At 46.2% G+C, this 13,590-nt stretch overlaps 6 protein-coding genes across 6 annotated transcripts; 2 read left to right on the top strand and 4 right to left on the bottom strand.

Annotated features, from left to right (window-relative positions):
- Nucleotides 1-280: 280 nt before the first annotated feature.
- C8R40DRAFT_1076413 (uncharacterized protein) lies at nt 281-1,059 on the bottom strand. The gene is made up of 4 exons (XM_046226928.1): nt 803-1,059; nt 724-747; nt 449-663; nt 281-389 (listed from the first exon to the last, which is right to left on the bottom strand). The coding sequence occupies exons 1-3, from the start codon at nt 1,001-1,003 to the stop codon at nt 490-492; spliced, it is 399 nt and encodes a 132-aa protein (XP_046092170.1). The 5' UTR covers nt 1,004-1,059; the 3' UTR covers nt 281-389; nt 449-489.
- Nucleotides 1,044-3,020, bottom strand: C8R40DRAFT_1076411 (uncharacterized protein). The gene has a single exon (XM_046226927.1). The coding sequence runs from the start codon at nt 2,723-2,725 to the stop codon at nt 1,253-1,255; it is 1,473 nt and encodes a 490-aa protein (XP_046092169.1). The 5' UTR covers nt 2,726-3,020; the 3' UTR covers nt 1,044-1,252.
- Nucleotides 3,021-3,030: 10 nt separating this feature from the next.
- On the bottom strand, nt 3,031-3,914 carry C8R40DRAFT_1138194 (60s acidic ribosomal protein-domain-containing protein). The gene is made up of 4 exons (XM_046229451.1): nt 3,841-3,914; nt 3,626-3,691; nt 3,322-3,561; nt 3,031-3,263 (listed from the first exon to the last, which is right to left on the bottom strand). The coding sequence occupies exons 1-4, from the start codon at nt 3,841-3,843 to the stop codon at nt 3,243-3,245; spliced, it is 330 nt and encodes a 109-aa protein (XP_046092168.1). The 5' UTR covers nt 3,844-3,914; the 3' UTR covers nt 3,031-3,242.
- A 1-nt stretch (nt 3,915) lies between these two features.
- Nucleotides 3,916-6,820, bottom strand: C8R40DRAFT_1269682 (WD40-repeat-containing domain protein). The gene is made up of 13 exons (XM_046234026.1): nt 6,592-6,820; nt 6,125-6,528; nt 6,000-6,075; nt 5,908-5,937; nt 5,691-5,859; nt 5,617-5,635; nt 5,379-5,565; nt 5,299-5,325; nt 5,141-5,249; nt 4,869-5,087; nt 4,647-4,815; nt 4,444-4,590; nt 3,916-4,390 (listed from the first exon to the last, which is right to left on the bottom strand). Exons 1-13 carry the CDS (start codon nt 6,695-6,697, stop codon nt 4,133-4,135), a joined length of 1,920 nt encoding a protein of 639 aa, XP_046092167.1. The 5' UTR covers nt 6,698-6,820; the 3' UTR covers nt 3,916-4,132.
- C8R40DRAFT_1076406 (WD40-repeat-containing domain protein) lies at nt 6,821-9,204 on the top strand. The gene is made up of 10 exons (XM_046226926.1): nt 6,821-6,957; nt 7,017-7,424; nt 7,476-7,600; nt 7,657-7,706; nt 7,757-7,985; nt 8,042-8,168; nt 8,231-8,342; nt 8,406-8,660; nt 8,713-8,878; nt 8,936-9,204. Exons 1-10 carry the CDS (start codon nt 6,891-6,893, stop codon nt 9,113-9,115), a joined length of 1,719 nt encoding a protein of 572 aa, XP_046092166.1. The 5' UTR covers nt 6,821-6,890; the 3' UTR covers nt 9,116-9,204.
- A 128-nt stretch (nt 9,205-9,332) lies between these two features.
- On the top strand, nt 9,333-13,503 carry C8R40DRAFT_1032201 (Dna2-domain-containing protein; the record flags this gene model as incomplete). The annotated part of the gene is made up of 10 exons (XM_046223237.1): nt 9,333-9,677; nt 9,736-9,846; nt 9,891-9,972; nt 10,026-10,459; nt 10,510-11,046; nt 11,090-12,037; nt 12,084-12,205; nt 12,469-12,738; nt 12,797-13,094; nt 13,147-13,503. The coding sequence occupies 10 exons, from the start codon at nt 9,333-9,335 to the stop codon at nt 13,501-13,503; spliced, it is 3,504 nt and encodes a 1,167-aa protein (XP_046092165.1).
- Between the last annotated feature and the right edge of the window lie 87 nt (nt 13,504-13,590).

Here is a 13,590-nt window from a genome sequence, read left to right as displayed (position 1 = left end):
TTTTTGACCTTGAGTAGCCCAACGGATGGCAGTATAGAATTGGTACCGACATAAACTGAACTTCGACGACGTAGCGAAATAATGAAGCTTGTCGAAATCCATTTGACATTCCTCTTTCAGGCATGACAGAAAGTTGTTTATGATTCAGATTATTATTCAATTATTCAGGATGAACTTGAAAATGGCGGGCTGAGGCACTTTGATAGACTTTGATTGATTCGTTGTTCGACGGCGGCGCTGGATGAGGAGGTTGTGATCGTTTCAACAGGTGCTTGACACAAAAAACGAACAAGGTCAATTTGAATATGTCACCCATGAGAATCAGAGGAGTAAGAGGCACTAGTATCATGATACAAACGTAGGAATATTTATTTTAATTCACTTTGTCGCTGTTGAAAAACATATCTTAATAAATGGAATGTTCTTACAATGAGAAAAAAAGACCGACGTTGATTTGGGAGCATATGAGCCCATTTCTCCATGTACACTTCATCTCCCTTCAGGCTTCCTGCCTTGAGAGGATTTTCCAGCTGGTCCCTCATCAGCTTTGCTTGTCTCAGGGCCCTTATCTTCATCATACTGTTTCTTTCCACCATAACGAGTATCATGATCTCCATTATACTCCGAATTCGTATTCTTGTACTCTGCGGACTCCGCTCCTACCTTGAAAAAGAAAGAAACTGGATCAGCAATGACCGCGGGTGCAACGACGAAACAAAGTACTCGACTATAAGGACCTGAAGGAGCCTAGGACCAGCGATTGGTAAGTATCCAGCAGGCCTTCTCGCAAGTAGGAGCTCACCTCATGCGGTTTCTGAGAATCGGAATTTGGATCGACACGATGGATTTTCGAATCAGGTGGCGGAGACATGTCCGAGTCGTCCTTGTTGTAAGTTTCGCTAGTATGCTTAGGCTGCGCGGCGGCTCGTCGAGCAGAAGTGTGAAACAGCGCAATAGCAGCAGAGCTGGAGCGAGAGCTAATCAGTAAGTTGCGAGGAATCATTGTTTGAAGTTGGTGGTTGCAGTGAGAAAGCCTTGATTAACTATGACGTAGTGCTATACTAGCGCGCTTATTCGCGGTACTTCTGTAAGGCGCAAGCATTTTATATACTCGTTATTATATTGAATGTTTGGAAGCAACTTTGCATGAAAAACGGATACAGATAAATAGATATAGTATATTATGAGATATGTATTTTGATCTAAAGTCTATCAATAATAGTGAGGATATATTATTGTAGACCCTCATCCTCTACCAGGAAGAATCCTCATCGGTCAAAGAAACCCCCTTCACCTGAGTATCCTCAATGTGCCTCCTATCATAGTCAAACAATGAGGCGAAGCCGTATCCCCCTGTAGTATATGAGAACGTCGTGCGAGGGTGATCAGGGATCGAATGATGCCATACTGGCCCACCGTTGTCCCATTCCACTGTGAGGGAAGGCCTTTTCATCTTCAAATCCTGGAGAAGGAGAAGGGCGTCGACACTCGAAAGGTGAACATAAGATAACCTAGGGCAATAGAAGCCGCCTTGGACGTCTAGATGTTCTGGTTGTATCTCGGTCAGAACTTTGATCAAGCTCACAAAACCGGACTTGTTAAGAGTCAGCGATTCTAGTCGTGGTAGATGGCGAATACACCAGTCCCAATGAGCGCTGGTGGACGAGACGCAATGTACTCCAGCAATCTCCAAACTTTTGAGGAGATCCAGACCGCCTGAGTTACCATCCTTTGTCTTCAACTCTCTTGTCAAGTTCGCCATGACACTGCCCAATTCCTCTCCAGCGCGAGGCCGCCTACCATCTAGATCCGTCAGGCGAAGTTTCTCCAACGATGCCGAAGCTAAGAGTTTCAATGTGGACGGAAGGTTGTTTATGCGCAACGACAATGACTTTAAAGCAGGTAAGTCTGTCTCCACATGGAGATCTGACAGCGGCTCTCCCGAAATCCGCGAGTCAATGTCTAAATGGATCAGCGACGGAGCGGAACTTATCATGCGCAAAATTTTGAGAGTAGGTAACGGCGGCGCAGTAAGGGGACGAACGATCGAAAGATTTTGGAGGTGTACAATATTCGGAGGGGTAAGTGCGGGTAGGATGTGATTTATAAGTTTGAGTGAGTCGAGTTGGGGAAAGAGGGAAAAGGATTCGAATACTGGCGACCATCCAGATGGCATTGGTGGAATATCGGCCGTGATTTGGAAATGTAAGCTGTGAAGCTGAAGCGATTCAGTAGGGGATACGGGACTTGAAGCCGTAATGGCGTCAAGGAGATGGTAGGCCTTGAGCTCCGTATCCGACTGGAGGGTTAATGCGTGGATCCGATGAATGTTCTTGCGAAATAATGCAATCAAGAACGGATAATTGTGCGAGAACCATTCCTGTTCGGAGGTATCTGATCTCGGGGCACATGTATTGGTGATGTTCATGAAAACCTTGAGAGGGCACGCGCCGCGATTTTTGAACCACAGTCCAGCTTTTTGAATCTGCGCGAATTCTGTACCGAAACCCAGACGAAGCCGGAGTTTGTACCAGACAGCGGGATGACTATGCACTATTTCCCGAAATCGTCGATTGACTGAGCCCAGGAGGAGTGGGGCGTCTGCATTGTAGGTAGAACAGTATTGGAAGATCTCTGCCAGCAGCTCGGGGGGAAGACTTGACATGGGGTGCTTTGGCGGAGGTAGAGCCGGGGTAAAGCCTGAGTACATTTTATAACGATTCATGAAAATTTCATCTAGCCCATGGCCAGGTCCAGACCGTTCACATACAAGATCGTATCAGTTTCAAGCGCAAAAAAGTTACGTTCAAACGCTTCAAAACCTAAGCGAGATTAAAAACACTGAATCCTGTTTCATTTCTATGTTTGAGACCTTGCTTGCAGCTGAGCTTGAGGATCGAAATGCTAGAGAGTCGTACTTATGTAAGTACGAAAAAAGCCAGCGGGTCCAGGTTGTTGCACCCACGGAGCGTGGATCAATGTAAGGATCAATGTCTCGGACCGAATCTCATGGTAAAATGTTCCACACTTCCCGGAGCAACGCACCCCATGGCCATCTTTGATTGAAATTCCTTCCTGCATCTGTGTGATTCGCAAGTTTTTGATGACACTAAGTTAACTACTTCTAGAAGATATGCTTGCATTGTCAACATATTACACACAACAGTAATGGTAAAAGCATGGTTCGTTTGACAGGACAGCACATCATATGGAGAGAGAAACAGGAAAACGAAGGATATGAATTAGTCGAAGAGACCAAAGCCCTGCAGAAATTTCAGTGATGAGGTTTACATTCATCAAAAAGGAACTAAGGCAACATACCATATCGTCGTCCGATTCCTCCTTCTCCTCTTCTTTCTCTTCTTCTTTTGGTGCTTCTGCTGCAGCGGCACCAGCACCCCCAGCAGAAGGAGCAACAGCAGCAGGTGCTCCACCACCACCACCAACATTTGATAGCAAGTCCTTGACGTTCTTGCCTTCCAGGGCCTTTGCCAGTAATGACGCCCATATGGGTTCCAGTTCAACACCAGCAGCGGTTGTTAAAGCGACGATTTTGTCGGCCTAGAATAGGAACGAGTTTATGCATTAGTATCCGGCCATTTATCCAATTGAACAAGAGACATACAGTGATTTCGATACCGTCATCGGCGAGGATGAGGGCGGCGTAAGAGGCTGCGAGATCGGTGTTACTCTGTAAAATTCATCGTTAGCCATCAGTTTCGCAAAGGTCATCCTAGCTCCGAATCTCCAATCCAACCATTCCTTCATTTGAATCCGGACAAAATCCACCACAAACAACTCGAGAAGCTCTGGAAGATAGACAGCAGCAAAGAAACTAACCATTTTGATTGATAGAGAGGGGAGAACGATAAGACTTGAGGACACTGCAGTGGGTACACGAAAACTTGACGTGACGGATTTTGGCGCCAGCCGATTGCTCGGCAACTGGGCGCTTAAGATCACGTCGGTCTCGTCGATGCACCTACTGCTATTCATATCTCCTTTCATTACAATACTCATATGTTTCCATTGCCGAAAAGATGAAAGAATCGACGTGATCGTAGATATACAGATATTCTCCGGGTACATGCATTAATTAACATAGCAAAGCAAGCGACGTGTATCTCTAGAGCTACATATCTTCGTCATCGTCATCGTCAACCGAGAAATACATCCCAGGCATGAGCAATCGACGAAGCCTTTGTTGCTGAATTCGGCTTGACCTTCGAGTTGAGCTTCCACCCTCAGCGATTTCTGTCTGTTCCTGACGTCTTTTTTCTTCCCAATCCTGAAGGGAATTAGACATCTTCGATAATCCTTTCCATTCATGTCGAGCAAGTGTGCTTCCATGACGGGAAGACTCCCAAGCAGCAGAGATGATCACGGGTTGCTGTGAGCAGGAGTCAGCCTCTGTATCAAGGACCAGATGTAATTGAGACGCACCTCGGGTGACCAACTGACATCACGAACGCATGAACCATTATTTCTGCGAGCGGTTCTGGAATATTCGACACCAGAAGGATCTGCCCGTATGGGAAGCGTTTTTGTACGATCAAGTACTTGAACAAGAGTTCCATCTAACGACCATATCTATCAAAGCCACCTAGTCAAATTTCGATAACATAGTCTGTGGAACTTCAACTTACATGGATCCTTCCATCTGCAGAACCCGAATAGAGATATTGTCCCCCTGTTGTTTCCGTAGGGGAGAAATGGCAACGAATGAGCGTCATGAGCACCGAATGCCCTCGGTATGTCATGACACTACAATCCAGAGGATGGGCTTTGTATCTAGGCCTGGGATAGCTAGGATATCTAAAATAGATGCAACGTGAGTATAAGTCTCGAAATAGGTCGAAGAAATTGACCGGTAGTCAAAGTTCGGAACGCCGTATTCGATATGAGCAGTCCTCTCGTATTCCCCATTGCTTCGCATCTTGCGTAGGTCCCACAGGCGCATCGCTTGGTCTTTGCCGTTAGACACGACGTATCGTCCATCTCCCTTGGCAGATACATATGTTATACCTTCCGTATGTCCGACCAGAACGCCTGATGGTTTCGGCGAGCTACCGAGAGATCGTCTGTCCCTAAAAAATTTCTTAGTGCCGATTTGGCTGACATAGGAGAAACAGAGTCTCACCAAACTTTCAAGTAGCTGTCATCTGAAGCGCTGACTAGTACATTCCCAGACGATGTATCAGCCCAGCAACAACTGTTGACATCATCCGCATGTGCTAGAATTTTGACACCTATAGAGGCAATAAGTTCAATGACGAAAACTCGTACAACATCACCAACTTCGTCTATTGGCCAAAAGATCGTACACTAGTACGTGGTATTCGTTAATTACAAGTGGAGGAATGCATGACATAACATACCATATATGTATCCCCGACCACCAGCAATGACTTCATTTCCGTCTGCTGAGAATCTACAAGAAAATAGCCCAAATGATCCAGGGCCTGAATCCCAGAATCCATAGTGGACACCAGGAGAATCGTGGAACGGGATGGGAACCTGTACGGGATTGTCTTCCTTTGTGCTGCACATGTACGCAGTGGAAGTCTTCTGATGTATTAGCTACGTGCGTCTCACATATAAAATGAGCATTCTTACGATTGAAGAATAGATAATTCTTCGAAAATGCATAAGCAACAAGACAAGGCTCGAAAGATGGGACAACGGCACACCTGTCATTGTCTGGGGACAGATTGGCATCTGTGATTGTCCATCGACCGTGCTGCCCTTGTATTCTACGATTAAGATTCATTGTCGTCTGTGGCTGGTCCTGAGTTACGTCAGCCCGCGACATTGCCCTCTGCGGAGGAGCAGTAGTGTCGTATATGTGAAGACGGAAATCTTTGTTATGATCAGATTAGAATGAAACCCGAAGCTTTGAAACTGTACCTTGAGAGCAAGTGTAGAAGAATGAAGAGTCTACAGAAATTCGGGGTCAGCAATGAGCTGTTCGTGGTACCATGTTAAAATCAATGTCTTGCCGTTAGAGTACTGTGCGGTGTAGATGTTTGCATCATAGTTGGCCACTATCACTCCATTGGAGTTTGGAACAATGTTCTGCAATCATTTGAGTCCTAAAACAAACCATCTAATGCAGTAAACGTACAGCGGCGTAATCTTCCTTATACACAACAGGATGAGGGTTTGTTAGACGGTTGTTAAAGACGGCAGCGAGGTTCCGGTTGTTCTTCCGAGCTTTGATCTTGGGTCCCACTCGACCAAACTCCCCGCTTTTGATCAGATGCACACCTGCAGCCTGAGGCGTAGTGGCTGGAGGGTAGGTAAATACTGTGCGAGGAGTAGCATAATATTCATCTCCGTCATCTTCCATCACTTCATCTTCGTCTTCGTCCAAGTAGTCGGCGTCTTCTTCATCGTCAGTGCCTAATTCTCCTTCTAAATCCAAGTCGTGGTCGGCGGATAACAAGTTGGCCATGGCGGTTGCGGCGTATATCCTGGAATCACCCATGAGGACACTTGATTGAGTAGAGGTGCGCGCCGCTAATAAATCTGTGAAGGGTGCTTAGATCAGGAAGACAGTGGTGGGAGAAAAGATAAGGATGCGCAACGGACTTAGGAGAGTTTGCAGATTGGATCGACCGGCTCCATGGGAAGAATTTAACTCTGGCAAATCTTCTGAGCCCTGCTCAACGTTGAACTGACTAGGATCGTCATCCATGGCCGGAGTAAGAAAGGAAAGAAGCGGGTACAATTCAATTCTCGGAGTTGGTCTGTCATCTTGCGGAACGCTGACCACACTACGAAAGTCAGCACCAGAGCGCCGAAGTCTGGTGACCGGTTGGGCGTCTATATCCGGCCAAACAACTTCTTGCCGCTTTCTCTAAGTCTCAGTTTAAGTCCTCTTTTGTAGGATGTCCCCAATCTCTATCACTTCGGATGAAATCAATCGTCTGATATACGCATATTTTCGAGACTCTGGTATCTATTATTACTCGGAACTATCCAACGACTTCCCTCATTTCGCGTCTTATACTCAGGCTTTGAACATTCCGCTTACACTCTCGTGAAGGAGGCCCAACTCGAGAGATCACCTGTCTTCAAAAAACACGTTCCTAGAGGAGAACTAGTCGAACTATTGAGCAAGTCACTACTCTATAATGAAGTCGAATGCCATTTCCAAGGTGGAGAGGCTGCAATCAAATGCAAGGCCATGTTCTCTCTCCTTGAACCCCATACATGCTCTCCGAACCCTCCTGAATCTCACACTTTCCTTGCACCGACGTTTGCTCCCCCATTGATGATGGTAGCTCCACCGATTCAAAGCAATGTTTTAATGCAGGACGTTTCGCACCGCAAGATCAGTCCTCTACCGCGAAGTATTACAACTACCGAAAAACGCACCAGGAAGGAATCCAATGACATGGATGTCGATACCCCTGTGGAATGTTTGTAGAGCTCACTATTTTGCTCTCCTCCTCCATCTGACCTTACCGCAGCAAGACCTAAGGCAGCAGATCCTCCCAAAAAACCTGCTTCGAAACCAAAGAAATTGCTCCAAGGACCTATTGACGACATTACTGATCCGAATGTCATCACTTTAATGCCTGGGCATGCTACGGAGGTACGATCTCGCTCTATCTACTGGTATGCATGCATTGGTTTTTATAGTACATCTAGGTGTTTGTATGTGCATTCAATCCTGTCAATTATAACCTGTTGGCTTCTGGGTAGGTCTCCAAAATTCAATGACGGATCTGGCTTCACGATGTGTATCTAGCTCTAAGGATGCTGTAGTGAAGATATGGACACTTTCTGAGTCGATGGCGGGTTCTGCGCAGGCCGGAGAACCCATCACAATCGACTCGTTCTCTCAGGCAGAATCCGCAGATTTGACCTGTTTGAGCTGGAGTCCAGATGGGACGTTACTCGCCATTGCTTCATACGATTCCAGATTGCGAATATGTGACACTGCAGGCAAAATGTACTTTGAAAGTGATATACATAAGGTCGGGCTTTGACAATATCCTGCGTGCCGTTTGGGATACTGAAGTTCTTCTCAAAGGGTCCAATATTCACAACAAGGTTTTCAACATCAGGTCGTTGGCTTTTGACAGCAAGTCTGGATGGAAGTTCATGTCTTTGGGACGTTGCTGGTAAAAAGCTGCATCGGCAATACCACGGTCACAAAGGTCAGACAATTATCAAGCATTCATGATCAACATGCTCGAAGACTTACAACGCGGATTTACAGATTGTTGTTTAGACGTGGATTGGTTAAACAACGATATGTTTGCGAGCTGTGGGGCCGATCGACAAGTTCACATATTTAGTGTGGACGAAGAGAAGTCAATCAAGACTTTCGGGTACGTCTGATGTCACTGCGAAGAGACTATATCTTATCGATTATGATATACGCCTTCATTCAGCGGACACACCGACGAAATCAATCAGATCAAGTGCAATCCTTCTGGGACACGTCTTGCATCTTGCTCAGACGATATGACGACAAGGATATGGAATGTATCTAACATTTCTGCTTCAATACCTTCAGAAGCCGATTCCATCCCAGGCCTGGGTAGTTCTGACAACGATCAAGTCACCATTCTCGAAGGCCACAAGCATTCTGTAAGCACAATTGGCTGGTATCAACCGCCAGGCACCGAGAATGAACTGATTGCTACGTGAGTGTTGTTTCTTGTACCTCAAACACTTCCTTCTCACATAGGATTTCAGCGGTTCATTCGATGGTGCAACTCGTCTGTGGGACTCTGTCACCGGCCGATGTCTTCATGCTTTTGCAGATCATAAACGTCCTGTATATGCACTTGATATCAGTCCTGATAATCACTGGTTAACTACAGGAGGTGGGGATGGATGGTTACACGTGTACGACTTGAAGGTACGAGCATTTCAGTGAGCTATTATCAATATCCTAATACTGAATTATGTCGAGTAGACTCAAACGAGAATATGGTCATGGTTCGCCGGTGCTGATAGACCTGGAGTTTTTGAGATAGACTGGCAGACTCATAAGTCGCAAAACATTGAACGTATAGCGATGGCACTGGAATGTCGGTTGGTTGGTGTCATTGACTTACGCAGGGTTCCTGCTATAGCTAATTTGAGAGGCTCATAGCACTTGTCGGATCGACGCGATGTACTAGTAGCTGATTGTATGCAATATTCACTATGTGGGGCTTACATATTATATTTTCTTGTATTTTTTGCTTGATTATTGTGAATTGTTGACGCGACACGGGGTCACATGACTCCCATTCGACGCGTCAAGGGCGTCATCAACTTCTACACCTTTCTACCAGACATCTCTTGAAATTCGTTCTTCCATCTCTTAAATGCCCCCCGTAATTCGATCTGCTCAAGAAGAAGCAGCGCTTTTACATGACCTGTTCGCTGAATTGGACGAATCAGTTTGGAACGCCCCGCCGACTCCTGATCCTTCACCTGCGAGGAACAGACCAATAGGCCTTCAAGTAGCACAAGAGCCACGAACACCCTCGAATAAAAACAAGCTCAAACTGGCCGCAAGGTCGCCGACAGCATTCAAGCATGTTGGCCCGTCTCCTTCTCGAGTTTTCTCTGCCAATGATGCGGATATAGAGGCAATGTTAGAAGGGGTAGAGGACGACTGGGACTGGGACGTGAACGAGATATCGCCAATGAAGAAGCCTAAAGTAGAGGTGTGCTGCTACTCTGGAAGGCCGCCTTCATGAACTTAATACCCTTCTTGCTTCATAGACATTTCAACTGGCTGGATCCAGACATGTTCGCGAAACATGCACCAGATGCAGTGTTGAATCTGTCTCTGAGTACGAGATAAGTGGCCGTTATTCGAAGGTATTAGCGCAGGTGCTGTCATTCTGTTGTTAAAGCCTCATATTGCCCCCGAACAGAATCTCATTGTGGCCCTTGAGTCCGGGGAGCGTCGGTCCGTAATTTTACAGGATGACTGGGTAACATCAGGAGTCCGTCCCAGTATGCATTCCCCCTCGAACTTTAAGGAGATATCTGAACGTATAAACTTGTAGAGGACATCATCAATGTTATTGGCACATTCACTCCACTTCTACAATCTTCTTCTTCTATCATATCTTCCATCGTCATCTCATCCAAACACAATCTTCTTATCCTACATCCTGATCTTCTCCTTACTGCTACGGCTGTCTCTACAGCAGCACAATGTCGCCGCCGCCCGCTCCTGACAAGCATGGTTCGCTCGTCAAGCGATGTATCACCTGCCTTAGTCTGGGGACATATCCTCCACACAGTGGTACAAGCTTGCTTGTCCGCCCATTGTTGGGATGATCGGTGGTTAGACGACAAGATCGACGAAGTGGTTCGTGAAAACCTTGTGGACTTAGTTCGCATCAATGTTAACGTGGAAACTGCAATCAACGAAGTGAAAGCCAGAGCTAAAGGTGTCCAATCATTTTTCAATAGATATATGTCCGAAACTCCCAAGGTATGTTTTTCCTACTAGAATTACCAAGGAATTTCTCAAATATCTTTTAGGCTGATGCCATCTTGAACAACAATCGCGCTGCTCGTAATGAAGTGTCACTTTTAGCCATTTCCGAGCTCCTTGACGTGGAGGAGGATATTTGGTCCCCTACCTATGGACTCAAGGGTAAACTGGATGCCACTGTGCAGACTACAATCTCTCAGAAAACAGATCCAGCAAGGTTGTCATTCTCAAAAATAACCCCTACCCAGGGCCCCAAGCCCCTCGAGATCAAGACCGGACGTGCCACCTCAGGCATGGAGCATCGCGCTCAGACAATGCTCTATACCCTGTTGGCTCAGGAACGATATGGTATCGATGTCACCTCGGGCTTACTATACTATACACAGAGCGATGAAATCGTTCAAGTTCCCGCAAGTCGAAACGAGCTACGGGGTCTTATCATCGGCAGGAATGAACTTGCGATGTACATGATGCGTCGGCAGAAAAACTCTACAGAACCTTTTCTTCCTCCGACTATCGATGATGAACGTACTTGTAAACGATGTTTTTCACTGGATCTATGCATGCTGTACCGGAAGGCAAGTGTTACTTTTGTCTTCTTGCTGGTTGCGCTAAGCCCCGCGACAGGCTGTCGAGAATGTCGAGGACCAAGTCTCTCCAATCGCAGATGCATATTCCTTGAGAACCTCTCATCTAACACCTTCTCAGACCGCCTTCTTCAAAAATTGGGAACATCTTCTCTCCCTGGAAGAACAAGACGTGGGCCGGTTCCGTAAAGAACTTTGGACAATGGGTGCCGCACAGCGTGAACAACATGGACGGTGCTTTGGATCCATGATTCTCGACTCTTCCTTTGTTCCTCCTCCTGTTAAACGACCCGGCGCACGGGATAAAATTCACACATACACCTACAGGTTCATTCGTGACCCAAAAAGTGTATCTACCGGATCATTTCTGAACGGATTTCTGGACGTCAACGACGCGGTCACTATCTCAGTTGAACCGCACCTGCTCGCTCTTGCTCGTGGGTTCATACTTGAGCTTACATCGACGGATGTTGTTGTTGGTGTGGATCATGATCTATCTCTGGATATTATTAGCTCCCGGCTCGCTGTCTTTGAGTCCTCAAAAGTCTTTACCACGAATCCAGTTATCTTTCGAATTGATAAGGATGAGATGCTCGGAGGTATGAGTCGTATTCGGGATAACCTTGCGCAACTTTTCTATGCTGATGGAGATGCTCGAAAACTCAAACAAATTGTTGACCTGGAAGAACCACGATTCGACGACACATCATCTATCAACATTCCTCCTTCCGCAGCGCATCATTTGGCGCACTTGAACCCGAACCAAGGTCAAGCCGTCGATAAAATTCTTAGCGCCCAAGATTATGCCTTGGTGTTGGGCATGCCTGGAACAGGCAAAACGACTGTCATTGCAGCTATGATCCAAGCTCTCGTTGCTATGAATAAGACGGTCCTTTTAACATCTTATACTCATTCCGCTGTTGATACAATCTTGGCGAAATTGAAGGATACAGACTTCACTATTCTTCGGTTGGGAAACATAGACAAGGTATTAATTCATCACATGGTAATGTATCTATTCTAACTCAAAACAGGTTCACCCTGACGTCCGCCAATATACCCTAAATCACCGGAGACATGCTACTACCGTCGAGCAACTGGAGTATCAGCTCATGTCCCCACCTGTCGTAGCAACAACCTGCCTGTCTATTGATGAGTGAGTGACCTTGCACAGTCATTTCAACCCAGTGCTGCAACTGAGACGGAACTAGTGCTCTCTTTTCCAGAAGGAAATTCGATTATTGTATCGTGGACGAGGCTTCTCAGATCACTCTACCTACCTGTATTGGCCCTCTCCGATTTGCAGAAAAATTTGTTCTCGTAGGAGATCATTTCCAGCTCCCGCCTTTGGTGCGTGATGAATTAAACAGTATTTGTGGTGTTTTGACCTGGGATCTAGGTTCGCAACAAAGACGCTAGAAAGGGTGGTCTCGATGTTTCGCTCTTTCGCCATTTATCCAATGCGCACCCTCATGCCGTGGTGGATCTTACGTACCAATATCGCATGAACGCAGATATCATGTTGCTCTCCAACAAACTTATATATAGCGACCGTCTTCGCTGCGGCTCTGAAGTTGTGGCTCGTCGCTTCTTGGATATACCTGATAAATCATTCCTCCGCTCTTTGCACGCAGGTCACTCGGCTTGCGAAAATTCTGAATGTTGGCTAAGTCAAATTATGGCAGAGAGGTCAGTTCGGTGGTCGGTTTTTGCCATATAGGATTCTTACGATGTGTCTTTGATAAAGGTGTAAAGCTGTTTTTATCGACACGGACCTTGTCCCTGCCCATGATTCTAGAGTTGGGGACCTGGTCCAAAATGAGACAGAGGCCAAACTAGTGTACCAGATTGCGGAGACCATGATGAAGAGTGGTGTTCCACCTGCACAAATAGGCATTATCTCTTTATATCGCCAACAGATCAAGCTCTTAGGGCAGCATTTCCGAGGTCGTCAGGGATTGGAATTTTTCACGGCCGACAAAAGTCAAGGAAGGGACAAGGAATGCATTATCATATCTATGGTACGATCGAACGACACGAGCCAGGTGTGTTATATTTAGTTTCCTCAATCTTGACTTTAGTCGACGATATCTACAGGTCGGAGAGCTCATGAAAGACTGGCGCCGTATGAATGTGTCTTTCACCCGTGCCCGATCTAAGCTTATTATAATGGGCTCTCGGAAAACCCTTCAAGGCGCACCATTATTGAAGGAGTTCTTTAATCTCATGGAAAATCAAGACTGGATTCTTCGTCTGCCATCCGGTGCAAATTTACTTCACGCAGATGCGTTCGATACTAAACATAATGGCCTCAAGCGCGGAACGACTGACGAGAATACGGGTTTATCAAAAGAGGGACAGTCTACGAATAAGAAATCCCGGAAGATTGGTGGTGAGGAAGGTTTCCTTCGGGGGAGACCGATATTACAGGATTTGTTGAACGATGTCAGGTAAAAGATGCTCTAAGTGTGGAATTTGTAGATACATCATATGTATATTAATCGAAGCATGCCCGCAGAACGATAGTTCTGAGCTCAGGCA

This window comes from Lentinula edodes (assembly GCF_021015755.1).
Source record: "Lentinula edodes strain Le(Bin) 0899 ss11 chromosome Unknown C8R40scaffold_1, whole genome shotgun sequence".
NCBI lineage: Eukaryota > Fungi > Basidiomycota > Agaricomycetes > Agaricales > Omphalotaceae > Lentinula > Lentinula edodes.
This window is presented reverse-complemented; position numbering and strand designations above follow the sequence as displayed.